An 18,602-nucleotide genomic window follows, 5' to 3' on the forward strand; every position below is an offset into this window, starting at 1 on the left:
AAATGATCTAAAGACAGCAGAAAATAAAGTTGATATCGAAATAGTTTTCCTTTCAAGCCTCAATGGAATAGTTTTTCACACTGTATTTTCCTTCACAGAAACATGTTTTGGGTTTGTGAAATATGGTTTCCTCTCACTGAATGAGGTTTGAGCTCAGTATTTAGAAAACCCAACTTTTGTAGTGCAACTCTCTCCTTGATTTGGTTTCCTGTTCTTCATGACAATGCTATCATTTATATTTTCTTCTTTCAAGTCACTGACAACATTTGCATTTAATCTTTTTCCACAAATATTTGCTTATTTGTTTAGATCTACAGATAAATAACTATATATATATATATATATATATATATATATATATACACATATAATAATATGTACTGTTTTTTCGCTACCTTAGCAATGTAATACATACATTTGACATACATGCCAGCATTTATATGTGCAATCCTATGTGTGATTATAGTGATCAGAGAGCGACAGAAACTATACCTCTTAAAATGTAGTTCTGGTAGTTCTGGTCTGCCTCTGCTCCCACCTTGATGAGACACGTCAGACCTTCAGCCATCACAAACTCATGGACCAGATCTTTGTCATCCTGAAATAAAAAAAAAAAATGGAGCTTATACATTACGGGAGTTCTTTTTCAGGAGTTTTTCCTTAGATGATGAGAGGGTCTAAGGGCAGAGGGATGTAGTTCGCTGTAAAACCCTCTGAGGCAAACTGTGTTTTGTGATAATGAGCTTTATAAATAAAATTGACTTGACTTGACTTATGAGAATATAGACTGGCAGCACACTTAAAAAGATGCAAATAAAATCCCCCCCACAACTCCAAATTGCATTTAATTGTACTCCTGTTGCATTCTCTTCTGTTACCACATGATGTCAGTAATGTGCAGGACCAGGACTTCCATTGACAGTACAGGAACTTTCAATCCCCCACCGGTTCAGCTTGCATGCATGCACGCACTACAACAACAACAACAACAACTAATTTTTTTTTTGTTGTTTGTGACAGATCATCTCTTATGTCAAAACCTTCAAGGCAGTTGTTTGACTCCTACACTAATATTGCACTCAGGTGCACTAAAATTAAGCATGAAACATAAAGTATTGTATTGTATCTGACCAAAGCTTTATGCAGCAGCAGTGAAATGATGAGGACATGTAATGGGTGTTTTTATTAAACTGGTAAATCAATGTCACTGCATTTGCCATCATTTACTTCCAAGCTCCCGTCACATGGTCACATTTTTGGGGCCTTTAAAGTGGGTGCAAACTGTACCTGTGATACCAACAAGTAAAATGACATGCTGCTGTAATATCTATAAAATAAGGTTCTCACATTGCTGTTTTTTGCTGAACTATATCTGTGTCTCCTTGTGTGTGCGTGAGTGCTCTAGAAACGGACTCCTCTCATCTTAAAATAAAGATTCACACAAACACAAATGCAAACACCCACACCCACAGACTTACACACACCCACACAGATACACACACAGGGAGAGAAATGCCACGTTGATGGAGATCCCTGTCATCATGGAGGCGCACGGTGGCCACAATCACTAACTGTATATTGCAACAACAAACTGACAGTAGCTGCATGTGAATTATGTGTGTGTTACCTGAAAAATCTGCTTTAGCGAGAACAGAGCCCTCCTCAAGTCACGTCCATTGGAGTTATACAGTCTTTCTGGAGAGAGAGAAACAAAGCAGAGGTTATTTGTCTATAATGAACAAACTGTAACAAGGCTTAGTAGAGTAACCCATTTCATAAAGCTCATACAAAATGTGAAGATGATTTTTTTTTAAATGTTTAGATCTTGAAACAAGTCCTTGTTGTCACAATCTGTTTGTATTCCCCTGTGCACCTTTCATCTCTCAACAATCCTCATGTGCTTCATGACGAGATCAATAAAACTTGGAAGGAAAATGAGTCTCAGCTGTGCAAAAGTTGCACAATAAGTCGATGGAACCAATCACACTGCTGCGCTCTGATCACCTGAGGCAGGCACTTCATCACACACTTTCGCCGCGTCCTCACTCCCTGAGCAACACGTGCATGGTCTCTCTCTCACACACACAGAAACACACAGGGACGCACACACACGTTGCAGTGGTGATTAGAGTTGTACTGGAATGTTAATGAGCTGCTGGCCGGACTTCAACGGTGAGGTATTCAGGTCACGACACGGAAAGCACTCAGAACCAACGACCATGAGCTTGTATACATTGACATTTAGCCTTTATTATTTCTATCCTTCAGCACAAAGACATTATTAATATACTTCTATCATATTACAGACTCTTAAACTGTTGTAAATTGCGACTCTGAGCTGTACCAGGTATTTCGTATCTTTTATGGCAACATAAATAGCACTTTTGTTTCCCTTTTTTACAGTTTAAAGTTTAACACCCAAAGCTGTTTTCATGCACTCAGTAGATATATTTCTCATGTATTTGATCACAAATTTGTTAAAATCTGTTTTTAGTTTGCACTTTTTCCATGATAATCCATCCACCTGTCAGGTGTGGCATATCACAATGCTGATTAAGCACCATCATTACTACACAGGCGTGCCTCGGTATGGTCACAATTAAAGGCAACTCTGAGAAGTGCAGTTTGATCACACAAGACAATGTCCCAGATGTCACACGTTTTGAGGGATTGGCAATTGGCAGGCTGACTGGAGGAGTGTCCCCAAAAGCTGTTGGCTGTGAGTGTTCATTTTACTACCATAAGCTGTCTCCAATATCGTTTCATTGAATTTGGCAGCACATCCAAACGGCCTAACGACTGCACAGCTGCTGTCAGGTCAAGACCCTGGTTCTGTGCAGAAAAATCTTCAATTGTACGAACCAATTGTTGCAGCTGCTCTGATGGCTGATCTCAGATGATCTTACAAGTAAAGACGCTGGATGTGAGAGGGTGGATGTATAACACGGAGAAGTGCTGACTAGGACAACCTTTAATAAATCTGCAACCAAAATTTGAGAGAAATGTATCTACTGAGTGCATACAAAAGCCTTAACCTTAAATCTTTGAAAAATGGGGCTGTACTTAACACTGTTGTTCTAAATGTTACTATACTTTCCATCATTTGTCTTTCTGCTCCCCTGCATATACAAGTATTTTAAGTGCTCTGCATTAAGCTCAATCTGCTCAGCAAGTCTGCAAGTCTGCTCAGTTGAGTGTTCATACTGTCCGTTTGTGTGTATGAACAGTTGTGTGTTCAACTCTGTGTCAGCAGGGGGTTTGGGAGTCTGTGTGTGTAAATCCAGAGTTTGCATGTTGATGACAAATCCTTCAGTGCATCAGGAGGGGGTTAAAAGTGTGCAGAGATAAAGGCCTGCTGTCTGGAGCACAGTGGTAACTGTCACTAAGCTAGACGAGGCTAACCCAAGGCCGGGGTCAAAATCGTTATTCTGCACACAGACGAAGAATTACAGTCCAGTCTGTCTCTCCATCTGCAGGACCCTTTCTGTGAGTTCAGCAGCCGCATTTATGAAATGAACTGGCGATGAGTGTCAATGTGAGGAAAGAAGTGACTCCAAACTCAATAAAAAAGCAAAAACTACGGTAGGAGAGAATAGAGGAAACAAAATCAGTATGAAAGAGGGGGACTAAGATTAAGACAGACAGGACAGAAAAAGAAAAGAAAAGGAGGGAAATGAAAAGAAAAAAAAGGAAAGGAACGGGGCAACCGAGTGAACAGACCAGGATTTGATTTGAGGAAAGAAAGCCAATTGCTTCTGGGTAATGAAGGCACAGGCGACCAATGAGAGAGCCTAAATCGTGGAAGTCCCCTTCCAAAAATACACAAAGTACATACATGTCTCTGCTATGCCTTTTGAATAATATAAAATGTTGATTTTTAACATTTTCTAAGCTAGTCTAGCTGAAAGCCTGGTAGTTAACCCTTTAACTTTTGAAACTTTGACACTGTTCTTGTGCTGCGTTCAGACCCCTTCAAAAGTATTTAAACCTTCGAACCATGAGCAAATTGGTTTGCTTTCTTGTGAAAATATGGGGAAAAGTCAATGAGCAACTTGACAAGAAGTGCATTGCAAATTGCAGGATATTGGTCATTTTGGATTTTTTTTTATAATAAGCTAGGGAAAAATGTTCCACAACTAGATTTATAATTATGACTGTATGTTTTAAATTATTTTACAGAATTATTATTATTATTAATATTTACATGTTTGTCTTTGTTTTGTTTTGTACTTTTCTTTCTGCTAATTTTTAGGCAATTTTCTTGTACTTTTACTTACTTTACTTTTACTTTTACTTGTACTACTTCTTTTTTTATAGCTAATTTTTGAGTAATTTCTTCTGAAGTTATTTATGTGTTTCAAGGGGTTAAAAGGGACAAACAACCACAATGTGCTTACTTAAACACAAAATCTTCTGTTAAATTCAAAAATCTATCTGCTCAAACAATGATTAGCCAAACATATATACGACCTTTCATTCGGTTTAATGTTATTTGGTGGCAGGTGCAATGACCTCATTCGACAAATCACAACAGACTGGCTCAGCTTTCAACTCCTGGTCTGATTTCCTCGCTCTCGTTTCTCAAGGTTTCCCTGGAAATCAAGTGGCCACTCACTGATGCGGGGAACACTCTGTCTAACCCTTGAGGGTCGACGCTTGATTCAGTCGGTCACGTGTAATGTTCATGTTCTTCATCCGCCTGTGAGTGTGGCTGTCAGGGTAACCTTTACCAAAACGTCTGCTGTCCATCAGGAGCATGTCAGCAGCAGCGATAAGCCTTAAAATTGTCTTGATTCATTCCGTACTGCTGATGATGCAGTCAGGTGTGAAAAGGTGGGCATTATAATTAGCTGGAGTTTAGAGGGACAACTACCAACAATGTAAATAAACACGCACTGACGAGAAAAGTGCACTCAGATCTCTGCCAAGTGACCGTGTTCCAGGTGAGACGCACCTGCCTGAGCTGACTGCGGGCACACTAGACAATTTCAACGTCCAAAAGAGTGCCAAAATAATAACAAAAGTGCCAGAAGCTAATAAAAATACATGCCTTGTCTGCTTTTGACAGAGCCCAGAGCAGACAGTTTTCCTGCTAGCAGGCGCTGTATGTGACATATACAAAATAATTATGAGGATGAATGTATTTTTTAAGGGCTGCCTCTCAAAAGTTGGACATTCGAATCATCAGTCGGAGACCCTCAGTCGACTGAGATTCCTTCAAGTGGAGCAGTTGTTTTTTTTATGTGTATTTATAGGGACCAAACTTTTATATAAATGTCAGGCTTTAAACAACAACAAAGGCCAAAATGTGACCTGCGACAGATGATAGGGTTTGTTTCGTTTAGCCGAGTCGATTTCCGGAAAACACACGGTCCCTACACGCCAGTCCAGAGAAGTGAGCAGTCAATGACGGTATGAAATGTTAAAAATTGTGAATCACTGCAACAAGAGGTTCTTCAGCGTACAGTCACACATGTGCACAAAAAATATTAGGCGTATTGGTCAAGTAATATGCATAGGACCAATTAAGGACCTGCTAGTGATTTATTATCCTCGCTGGATACAGATGCTGTACAGTATGTGATAAGCTGTCAGGTCACATTATAACAAACAAAACTTCAACACCATCACACTGTTTTTATATGAAAATTAACCACCTTCATAATTAAGCTACTATAGGAATGAATACCATTATACTATGATATAATATTATATTACTATAATATTTACATATTGTTTTGTGAGTTAAGTGACAAATTCTGCCACTTGGGTGAGGTAATTTTATTTTTTTTTCCAAAGACAAAAACCTTCTATCATAGATTTTCTTTAATCAAATGTCTTCATTTTCTAAATACAAAAACAGTGAGTGAATTCCTCAATAATTTTATTTAACCTATTAAAGTGTTTTTTTACAGTTCAACCAACAGTCTTTCATGCCAACATGAATGTTGTCCTGGCGATACCCTGTAATCACTTGACAGTTGCTAACAGAGTTTCGTCAACATAATTACCCTTCTTCTCCAGAGTAAACAGAATCTGACACGCTAAATAATCAATGGGCCACTTTCCCATTGGCACAAAGTCTCCAGCTGTCCTATCACTGCGGGTCTGGAGTGATGGTGCGTTCAAGCTGGAAATACTTCAAACAAATGGCCTTAACCTCCGGGCCAAACAGCTTGGCCTAACAACACTACTTTATGTCTGCATTTCTATAAAGGGAGACTGATATAATAGCAAAACACAAACTTCTTATCAAATGCCATTCACTGGACTAAGAGACAGAAGAGTCGATATGGGAGTAAGTGAAGAGCAAGGAGAGAAGAATTGCAAAAAGATGGGTTTTAAAGGGCGGATTTGTCCACGTGTCTTCTGCTGGTCATTCTCCTTTTTTCCTGGCCCTAGGTTTTATTATTGTCACAAGAAAAGCTGAAACACTCACTGGGATGTGTCATTGTGGTTTGTGCATATGTGTGTGTGCACAAGCCCATGTGTAAGCCAGTGCCTAACTGCAGACAGACAGATGAAGGAAAGACAGCTAGGCACATTTCATTTATAGGTTTGCTTGGAGTTTTACTGTTTTGTTTTGGACGACTGGCAGTTTTTGTCCACACTGTTTCACCATGACCTCACATGCACTGCAATATGTGAGCCTTTAACGAGTCATTTAGTCCCGTATTCCATCTTAAATTTTTTAAATTTTCTTAAAGCGGGGGAGAAAAAAATCAGCCAGCAGAATAAGAATGTTATTTCCACTTATTTCTAAGGCTGACTCAATTGATTCATGTAAAACGCACATCTCTAATGATATCTAACAACACACAAAACCTATAAATTGTAAACAAAGTGTCTGTGGGCTTTCTCAAGCCTTATCAAAAAAAAGTCTATTACATCCTTAACACCACAAGTTAAAATCCCACATATATAATAATAATATGTCATTACTTGCATCTTCTGTAAAGTCCTGTTAAAACGATTTGATGTATGGATTAATTACCACGTGCATTTCTTTCAGAATATAGCAGAAAAACACACTGGAAGAACGTGTATGTGCATTAGCACATGTGCGCATCTGTGCGTGGGAGTGTCCTCTGCTGTGAAACAGGGATTCCCCCGGTGCAGAGGCTGTCTGCTAAGTCGTTCAGGAGTGGTCAGATCCCTCCTTCCCCTACTGTCGTAATGAGATTAGTGCTGTGACCCTTCAGCTTTGACTAATCCCTCAACATTTACTGTACCATCTACACATCTCCAAACAGAAAAACACGCAGGCCAGCTGAGGCTACATTAGGCCTAATCCACAGCAATTACACTCAAAACTGCACTGTGCTTTGCTGTAATGCTGCTACACATCAAATGCAAAATCCCAGTGTCCCCAGTTGACTGAGGTCTAACTCTGCTTAGTTGGCGTCAGCAAAAGGCAGCAACAGTTTAGTGCGACTATGCTTAATCCTCAGATTTAACAATAGGCAGCCAGCTCAGCAGATGTTTCTTAAAGTCAATCTGGTTACGGAAACGGTGAAATGCAGGTGAGATTCTGCAGACTGACGACAAAAAAATGCGAGGACACATCGAGAAAAAAATAAGAAATTATTTGGCATTCATTACAAGAGCATCACAGTCATTTATAAGCATTATAGATACAGATAGGTATCTGTACTTGATACCTTTCAGGTACTGACCAAGATAACCTAGTACAGAGTAATATAGAAATTTCTCCTGTCAAACGATTGCTGCATTCTCTCCTTTCTGTACCCGGATCTAGAAAAAATAAGTATTTGTATGATTTTGCTTGCAGCCAACAAACATTCTTTGATTTAATGCCACATGTGATTGGCCCACTACTACAGCAGCTAATACTTACAGGGCCTTTCCAAAACCGAATGCTATCCACTCCCACTCTGTGTCACTTTGTTTGTAGTCACCTTTTTTAAATTAAATGAAGCACCCTCCATCAGGGTGTAGGGTGTAACTACAGCAGCAAGCTTTGGGACAAACCATCCTCTGGAAAAAGGAGTTGTCATAATATTTGGTAACCATGCAGAAAAATAAAGCTTTCTCCTATTTGATGTTTTTCTTTTATTTGATCTGCAGGCTTTGCTAAAGTTTACTGGAATTTTGGTAGGCTTTATTATCCCTTTGCCATTAAAAAAAATAAAAATAGAATAAATAGTAAAATTACGAAATAAATAACCTAAGCAAATACATTACATAAAAATACATAAAAATAAATAAATAGTAATAAAACAAGTCTTGAGATTCACCAGAGACGTTTCTTTTTCTTTTGTAAACATTTTGTCATTTTCATTTCATCTGGAACAATTTGCTCAGTTTTTGCAAAATAAACATGACTGCTACTATACAATGCAGCACTTAAGATGTTAATGTCTAAATAACAATGTTAAATGTCTGTCTTTGAGCAGTATACATTCCTAAAATCAGTCACACGGGCCTTTATTTGTATGAAGCATCATCATGATGAACACAATATGGCATTGCATGTGTTAAATAAGTCGGCACTGCGGCAGTCTAGCTGTCGCAGGGTTTATAACCCACTTCCACTCCCTGCTAGTTGGTTTCAGACAGCACTTCATGTGGCGGACTGGCAGTGGGTAGGGAGAGGGTGTAGGGGGTGGTTTGGGAAAGGTTCAACATATGTGAACTTGATCAGGGGGGGGAATTATTTCAGTGTAACACATCCTTTGGGGTCACAGGAAATTTACAGATAAGCATGCACTGAGGTCAACCAAGGGTAATATTTTTCAGGATGGCACAACTGTCTATGGGTCAGGCGAGAGAGGGGTGGGACACAGCTGGTGGTCCTGCATTTAAGCCCAGTTATAACCGCTGACTCTGGAGGATTTCATTGCACCCCTCTAAAAAAGCCTCCACACGGCTGTCTGGGCCAATCAGTCAGTTGGCGTTCAGACTAGGCCTTTGGTGGGATCTAAAATAAAGAAGTGAGAGGAGCATTAGGTGTAAAGGCACGTCGCAGAGCCTGATTTAATCCTAGGAAGTCTTTCCCTCTGTGTGCTGGTATCATGCTAAATATAGGCGGGTTGGGTATCCAACATACTGTATCAAGCCCAGATACTGGGTTCAATCTTTGCCCGGGTCATGCAGTGCACACTGCGCGCTGCCCTGTAGCTCTATATATCAAGGAAAAATTGAGTCATCTGAATGATACAATTTCTCTCATTGGCTGTAAATTTTTAGCCGTGTCAGGAAAAAAATTTTGTTTCCAGCTGAAAACAAGGAATTTCAAACTATTGGCAGATTTGTTTTAAGGCAACTCAATGCAAAACTTTAACAACGCCTTAAAGGGATAGTTTAAAAGTTTTGAGGGTTGATTGTATGCGGTACTTATCCAGAGTCAGTGTTTTGCATACAGTAGATGATAGCCCCCCTCCCCCCAGTTTGGAGAAGCAGGCTGGAGTCCAACGAGCAATGTGCTGCTGTTGACGGAAGTCAACAACAAACAATATTTTAGCCACTGAGAGTATTTTCACCATTTTACCTTCCCGTCAGATTGGGGAAGCCATTAACGGCTTCAGTTCGCCTTCTATGCTCTTGTCAAAGCAACTAGACTCCATTGACATAAAAAATAATTTTAACTCGCTGAACATGGGAGCTGCTAATGTATCACTGCTTTGATCAGTTAGTTTGTGTTATTGTGTGAATCCAAACTAACCCTTTTGAAGGCCCAAGCGACACAACACAAAATATTAACCGATCCAGACTGCAGTGAACCAGCAGCTTCCATGTTCACAGTTAAATTACTGCTTTTCTTAATGGAGTCTTGCTTTGAGGAGAGCGACACAACAGCTTCATTTTCCTGTCACTGTCTGACGGCAGAATAAGGAGCGTGTCGACTGACATCTACTGTTTGTAATATACTGTCTATGGAAAAGTACTGCCCCGCTTCAAAAAAATCTGCACTATCCCTTTAAAATTGACCTTTTAATATTTCTCAGTGTGGGTCTGCATTTCATATCAGAGCTCATATGCAAACTGTTGGGAGGTATTTTTTCTCGTGTGCACAAATGTGTGCAGCGGCATGTCCATTAATCTGTAGTTACAAGAATAAATACTCCATCAATCTGTCATAATCGAATGTTGTTTGGACAATAATGCATGATTTCAGTCTCATGTCAAGTGAAGTGAAAGGGAAAAGTTGGCAGGCAGCAAAGGCCAGACTGCTGAGGATAACTCAGTTATTTTGCGACTGTCTATTTTTTGTCTGTTGGTCTTGGCCTACAGTATGAGTACTGGAGACTGATGGTACAGATGACGATAGAGGCCCCATGAGCTTAGTGTGTGTGTGTGTGTGTGTCTCTGTGTGTTTGTAAAAAGAGAGCAAGGGAGAGTGAGACCTCCAAGGTTTCACTGTAGGATTCGGGAGATTTAAAGAATGGCGACGTACGTAGACAGAGAATACATTAGGCTGAGCTACCACACACACATGCGGTACCCTCACAAGTGTGTGTGGACGTCCACAGGTACATACAGTACAACAACAGAGGCCTAAACGCAAACGTACTGTGAATGGAAAGACTTGGGAGTAAGCGAAAACAAACTTTTATATGGTTCCCATAAATCCACCTTGTGGAAACAAACGGCTGCTATATTTTATAGTTAACACACTGATATGCGCTATACAACATACAAACACACTATCATATGTATACACACACACATGCAGTTAAATATCTCTCAGACTGTAACCTTGAACCCTGATGAAGGTCATTAGCTGTGAGAGAAGCTCAGACGCAGATGTCTTCAGGAAGGAAACTTACTGCCACATAAACATAAAAATACACACACACACACACACACACACACACACACACACACACACATACACTCGCTCACACTCACAACAGTACATCCCAACATACTCCAAGAGCAGAACGTGCCCTGCGCCCTTCATGTGCACCTGGCACCTCCGAATTAGTTCACAAACACATACACACACAGGAATAGCCACCACAACACAAACACAAATACACCCAACTTTTATTGCAGGCAACATGTGTTATCACGGCGATGACAGGCCTGATCCCGACAGCAGCTACACAGTCTAAATTCACACACAGAGTCTATCTTAGTAACTATGCTGTATCAACAGGGACAGTGAAGACTCATTACATGCACACATCAATATTGACATCATTGTACATCATTTCACTGTATAAGTAAAAAAAGACTTCTTTTTTTTAGTTTGTTTTCTTAGCAGGGTTGCTGTGATATACTTTAAGGTACACCATGATATAAAAGTCAGCTTTTTTTCAGTTATTTTCCATTTTTAAAAAAAATTTGTCAAGTCTTAATTATAGTGAAAAATATTTGTTCAACAAAAACTAACCCTTCTGTTTTCATTTTTTCTGAATCATACTACTACTACTACTACTACTATTACTACTACTACTACTACTAATAATAATAATAATCGTACCATGACAATCTTATACTGTTACAGCCCGATTTCTTAGGCTATCATTCTTGGATATGAATTTTAAGCTATGTAACTGTTGGAAAACAGGCTAAAATCTTTATGGAAGCCTCAATAATAATCCTATAAAAATAAGACTAATAGTGGAGATCATTGTCGCCTCTATGTCATAGTGTTATTGCAATAATAGTTTTTAGAATAAGTTTACAAGAAATTATTTTTACTGCATTTTTTCATAAATGCTTCAGATTTATTTTTCCCCAACTATGGTAGCATATAATTTTAAAGCACATTCTTATATTAAGCACGTACACTTTCTTGCTGAGAGTTGGATTAGAAGATCAATATTACTACTTTCACATGTGTACGGCATATGCTAAACTACAGGAAGCTTAGCATAAAGACTGGAAACAGAGGGAAATAATTAGCCTGCCTTTTTTCAAAAGTAACTAAAACATCTACCAGCACCTCCAAACTCAATAAAACACACAATATATTTCCTAAAGTCTCTGCTACCAGCATCAGACATGGGCTAAAGGAGGAATTACTGCTGGAGATAGCAAGCGTATATCGATTTAACATATTCATTTGTAAGCAAAACTGCCAAAGTGCAAAGCCGAAAAACTTTGCAGTGATGAAAAATACTTCTTTATGATGACTGTCTAACACTTCTAAATTCCTTTCATTCAACTTTTGCAAAGCTATTGCATGCAACTATTATGTGATGTTTATCTATGATAATGCATTGTTTTAAAGTGTGACCCGATTTTCTGCAGCTTGCAGTCAGACACAATAGCTGATTGTGGGAAATATTGTGCTGCTCAATCCCACATACTAGTCTGCACGTGTGAAACAAGCGTCCAGTGTTTTCCTTCTCTCTTCCCTCACCCTTTGCCCGCCTGTCTCACTCGCTCTCCCCGTCTCTCTCTTCCTCTCTCACGTCTCACGCTGGCTGTTGATGTCATCGTTAACTGACTGGATCCACTGGACATGTGCAATGGCAGTCTATGTCAGCAACAAGACTGAAAAAATGAGATGTTGGATGAGAAGATTGATACTTCTCATGTCTTTATGGCAAATTCGAAGCTTAGCTTAGAAGCTTTTACAACTGTTGCGTGCAAATGACAATATGTCACAGAGTTGCACTATAATTGCATATTAGCTATGACAGTGCATTGTTATGGAGAGTCACTGGGCATGTGCAATGACATTCAGTGTCAGAAATAAGACAAAAAAGTCAGATGAGCAGACAATTTAACTGAAACCAGAGCTTTCTCTGTGTATATGTTAATAGTATAATGAGCACTGATGATGATGTAATTATATAATGATTATGATATGATTAATAATTATTTAATGATCCCCAAATCATCATTTCAAGATGGTTTAAGTGTCTAAACTGTTCTTTTAATGGCTTTGAAAATGTATCTTGGCAGTGTTTTTGAAAGTCAGAGTAAACTGGCTGGATTGAGTACACAGAAAAGGGGAGCTTATATAAAAAGACAGCGGAAGACAGACATAAAAGAGAGGAAGGACAGAGAGAGTGAGAAAAGCAAACACAGTAGACACAGAATCCAAAGTAAGACTAACAGCAGCCAGAGTGAGTAAATAGAGAGGATATTGGAGGATATATGCTGCTTGCTGAGTGGATTAGCTGAGTGAAATCTTGCTCTGACTCATACCACACTTGCCTGTTATTACACTCCTCCTTTGCTTGGCAGAGAGTTTATTTCTGTTTGTGACCCTAATACAGCAGACATGATAAAATATAACAAAAGCTACTGTATATGCGAGTTCTGGCACAGTTAAGTGTATTTACAGACAGAGAAGAGACCGAATCAGTTCCAATTTTTGAGACTTTGTTCTGTCTGTTGGTCTTGGCACACAGTATACACTGTATAGATGAGGTTAGAAAGCCCTTTAAAAGTCCAGCGTGTATGATCTAGAGGGAAGTATGAGCAAAAATGGAATACATAATAATAAGTACTTTTCTGTAGTGTGTGATCAACTGAAAAGAAATAATTGTTTTGATTTCATTACCTTAGAACAGGCAGTTTATATCGACACGGGGTCTTCGTCCACTGAGATTGCAATGTAGCACTGCCATGTTTCTACAGAAGCCGAGGATGGACAAACAAAACACTGGCTTTATATAGGGCCATTCTAGTTTTTTTAACGTGAAACTGCTGTATTCAGTGTTTTTACCACTGAAAATCAAGGGGTGTGTTTGTTTTGGATAAGAAGAGACCTCAGCGGATAATTTGGCTCCTGTTAAAAACCTCATGAATGTCTGGATCTTAAGTTGTAAGAGAAAAGCACAAGCATTAGGGGTCGCTGGGCAAATGGTCAGTCTCTGACGGACCGAACAGAGAAATATTAATTTGTAACATGAAATTGCTTTATTCAGCGTTTTTAATAGTTTTAATCACCTGGTCATTTATTTCTGGAAAGGAGGAGACCTCTGTAGCTTATTTGGCATTCAGCAAAAACCACCAGAATAATGACTACTGAGGGAGAATTTCAGCTCATTGCAATCTACAGTCCTCACTGCTAGATGGCACTAAATCCCCCTAAAACTTACAGACTTGACTTTTAATTCTGTATGTGTGTGTGTGAGTGAGAGAGACAGATATAAAAGAGTACAACTACAGAATGGGGGAAAATTTGTTTTCTAAGTAACCTCTGGATCAAATGGGAAATTAACCTGCAGATGAAATAAATAAAGACAAGATATAAAACTGCTGTACAATACTGCAGAGTGCATGCGTTTATATTGATGATTTGTAATGTTTATGGCTTAGTAGATTTTAAAAAAGTGCATACAAAAGTGCAGTGCAACCAAAGTACTCTCTAAATTAAACTGACAGTTCCTTCACTTCTCTGGTCTGAAGTCCGGAGACTTAAGAAGCACAGTGTGTGTTAAACTAAGTAGAAAATGGCAGAACTGTACTAACTGAACCAAAGTTTTCTCTTTCTTCACTCTCCTCACCTGTAAGTTTGCAGACTACAGAGCTATGACATAACTTGTGGAGCTGCTGCTCTGTCTGGCAGGTGCATTTCCTCCTTGCTTTGTTTTTCCCTTGTGTTTCCCTCCCTAAGTGATCTACCATTTCCCTGGAAATCGTCCCTCTCCCCATCTCTCTCCACACATCCCCTAAACCCATCATCTCTTAAACCCAACGCTGGATGAGATGCCAAGCCCGCAGATTCTCCAGTGTGTGTTCTGGATGTTTAGCTTGTGGTAATTGTAATGTTTTATTGCATTATGTAATAGTTTCAAAATGATTAAAACAGACCAGCCAGAGGTTTGTGCAGGCACACTCAGTTGCACATAAGAACAAGCCCAGACATAACACTCAGAGGCACACACACACACATACACGCACATATGTAGTGATATATTTCTTACTTTCTTCCAGTAAAAGCACTGCGATTTGGGAAAACAAACCTCAAACAGGAGCGTGTTTTGCCACCACACAACAGTTGGGCTGCTCCTGTTTGTCAGCGTAACTGGAGCCCAGGGAAAACCCTGCCACATCCACAGAAGGCAAGACACTGTAGCATTCAGATCCACCACAGCAGCAACTGATCACCGTGACTATAAACACACAGCTGCAACATACAACTGGATTGCACAGCAAAACCATGGAAGCCATAAATAATCACATTGTAGTTTTACTGCATAATATAGAATTGTAAAGCCTGACAACTGAGTGTAAGCAGTGGCTCAGTTATTTTTATCTGCTTATGACTTCCTGTATTTCAGTGATTTCCAACTGGTGGGTTGTGGTCCAAAAGTGGGTTGCGGGTCCATTCTGAATGGACCCCATGTGAATGTGGGGAAAAAAAACCCTTTATTTTAAAGTATAGTGAATTTCTGGCACTAAGCCTTTATTTTGAAGTGCCATTTCTTCCTGACCTTGGTAATATTTGGCCAATTAACATGCTGTGCCTTTGCAGCATTTTTGTCACTGGTCTTGAAACAATTACACACACTTTTTTGGTCGCACAGACTATTTATTTACTATGTTTTAAGTAATTGCACTTTATTCTTGCAGTACATTTCATTGTGTTCTTAGCCCACATGTTTTTTACACTTTGTTCAATTGAAAATATCATCATTTCTCTAAAGTGTGGACCTTAAACTAATCTGAAATTCGGACCCCGTGGCTGGACCAAGCAGCTACTACTCTATTTAACTTTGTTAAGTACAGAGTCCACCTCTACAACCGGATGCACGACTAAAGTTAGAGTCAGAAAGAAGTTATTTACAGTTAGAGACAACTTAAAGAGTGCTACTGCAGTAGGAATGGAGAACAGCTGCAGGATAGATGCATGTTACAGGCTTTTCTACAGCAGCTAATGCTGTAAAGTTATTCCACCACTTCCACTGCTCTACACCTCCATCCCTAATGCCTCATCAGCCCATCTCTTCATCTCCCACAGCAGTAACTAAGGCATGACTCATGTGGGCGCAATGCTCTCAGTAGCTCCTCGGGGTCTCAGCTGCTGGTGAGGGTAGAGGGGAAACTATTCGAGTGATTTTCTCATTCCTTCTTTCTCTCTGCGAAACACAGAGAGCGGGGCGTATTCTGAATGCATGACTGCTGATGGAGAGATAGTGAAAACAAAATACGGACACATAAACACACATTTGCATGGATGATATCGTGGCTATGCACAGATAAAACAGATTGAGTGACAGGTCTAAACTTGCCAAAGAGCAAGCAAACAGTTCATGGCAAAATATCCTTGTTGACTCATACACGTGCAGACAGGGAGATCATAAGGCACAACTACTTCAGCCAAAGCCACAGGTGTCTTTTAGAACAAAGAGTCATGAACAGTATGTGAAGCTGAGCTGAGTAAATATAGATTTGTGGAGCAGAGCAGGCAGGCCAGGAAAAGAAAGGGGTTACAGGGGTTAAACAACAGAATTAGAGGGTGTTTGAATGAAACCAGTAGGGCTGTAGCTGTAGGTTGACTGGTTGGTCGATATGCTCTTGTTAGACAAAATTCTCAGTGGACGTGCAATCTCTGCTGTTACTTTAAAAGAGCCATGTGTCCACTAAAGTCTATCTTTTCCCAGCTGGAAATGTCAGTTATTGTTGTTCAGCCCTTGTATTTGTCCTCTGTAACAATTGTTCACAGCCGTATTTGTCCCGCCTCTTTTCCACTGCGATTGGACGGACAGTCTGTTGCATTCTTTCAATACTATAGATAAGAAAATGCACATTTAATGATGATTGTCAATTTTAATACCACCTTGAAACTATACCGCTGTAACCCTAGTTGTATATGACATTGTTAACCCCAACATTAATTTTTATAGTGTCGAGTATGTCAGATTTATCTCATGAGTCCTGTTCAATGCTTAGTGGTGAGACAGACTCCCGCACACAACACAGGTGGAAGCGTAACTGTTCGTAATTTATTTTCGTATAATATCACATTGGAGGTCACATTTATTTTTCACTCAAGGCATTCCACTTTCCTGAACACAGAGTTTACTTGCCCTGAATAAGTCTTAATGCCAAGCCCTGCTACAGGAAAAAATGCTGTGGTGGACACACAATGCTACCAGGTAAAGTGCACTCAGTGCACTCTGGGGATTTAGTTAATCTAAAGCAGTAAACTTATGGCCCCTGGGCAAAATCTGATTGACACTGGGAATTGTGTTTGTACTTTTAATATACATAAGGTGCCAGAGTGCTAAAACAGCATCAAAATAAAGCTTGTTTATTTAAAAAAAATAAATGCCTGTGGTGGATCCCCCACACCGCCCTGACAAAGGTCCTAGCTAAGCCCCTTATGCTCTAAAATCTTTGAACTGTCCTAAAATCCTAGAAACATGCATGGGGCTGCTGCGACTGGCCCCTGGCCTGCAAAAGTCACCCCAAGGCAAAGCAAGTTGAGTATCCCCGATCTAGAAATAACATACAGGTTCGTTCCTCCATCGACCAATCAGTTGAAGAGTTAGTGGAATATCAGGTGACCAATATTTTCTTTGGTTGAAATCAGCCCTAGAAACCAGTCAGGAGATGCGAAGGAGAAATGGAGACAAAGGGACAATGTAGAGCAAAGGAGATTAACAGAGGATGAAGGAGGAATGATGCCAAATTGAGAGTTGTTAGAGCACGTTGGCCAAGGTTAGCACAGATATTAGAGTGCAGTATGTAAGCAAAGCCATATAAAATGTCCTCAGTTTTACAACTACACAGCCACAGATGTCCGACACCACTGCCCCCTCCCAGCTTACCCATTACCAAGCATTATCTCCCTGTCACACCATGCCATTACCAGGCCTTATCTCCAACAGCGGGGGGACACCAACACAGTAAATCACTGTAAGAACCAGCTGTAGTCATCTCTCTCTGCAGCATCTCAAGGCCAGACTGCTGTCACTAGCAGCGCACCCCTGTCTGTGAAGCAACACTGAATAGTGACTATACTGCCTTTTCACTTGTCAGTAGACGCAAATGACAGAGACTTTGATTTGTGTAACTCTCACTGATGCCATAAAGTCCTCAAAATTTCTCTGTACAGTGTATTCACACAATTGTATGGTGGCCTATTATTATTTTCATCCAGTGAAAGCAGGATACAAACATACAGCTGAAACTTAGACAGAAAAGACAGACTGATGCAACACAATTTTCAACTGTTTTCAAAAAGCTGCTAATTTGTTATACAACAGCACAACCGGAGAAAATCAAAGCAAGTCAACCTTCACTCACCTCAACCTGCAGCCCCCGCCTCTCTTTTACAGTACTGCGGGGGGTGATTAGAGATGGATAATTGGGGCGCAGAAATCCAGCTGTACAGACGCCAATTTTTTTTTTTTTAAAGGGCTAAATTCCAGAGGTAAGTGCCAAGGGATTGAACAGGCTCCAAAACACATGCAAGGTCTTTTGTTCTGCACTCTGGCTCTTTTGTTTCACCTGCTGTACAGCTCATTACAGGGAGCTTTACCTGTCAGATAGCATACCCTCTCTATATTTGATAACTTAAACTGTATTTAATTGCTACATATCCTTTCACTTGTGAGGAGGTTGGGAAATGAGGCCACATGGAAACAAAAGCTTTGGGATTCTGAGAACATTCTGTCAAGAAATGTCCTGACAAACAGCTTTCAAAGAGGAAAAATACACTTTGT

At 39.9% G+C, this 18,602-nt stretch overlaps 1 protein-coding gene across 1 annotated transcript in view; it reads right to left on the reverse strand.

Moving 5' to 3' along the window:
* LOC121957789 (FH1/FH2 domain-containing protein 3-like) overlaps positions 1 to 18,602 on the reverse strand; it is a 70,610-nt gene that overhangs the window by 31,656 nt on the left and 20,352 nt on the right. Inside the window, 2 exon segments of the mRNA XM_042506567.1 lie at positions 493 to 598; positions 1,628 to 1,695. Of these exon segments, the coding sequence (XP_042362501.1) occupies positions 493 to 598; positions 1,628 to 1,695 (174 nt within the window).

This window comes from Plectropomus leopardus, chromosome 18 (genome assembly GCF_008729295.1).
Source record: "Plectropomus leopardus isolate mb chromosome 18, YSFRI_Pleo_2.0, whole genome shotgun sequence".
Lineage (NCBI taxonomy): Eukaryota > Metazoa > Chordata > Actinopteri > Perciformes > Serranidae > Plectropomus > Plectropomus leopardus.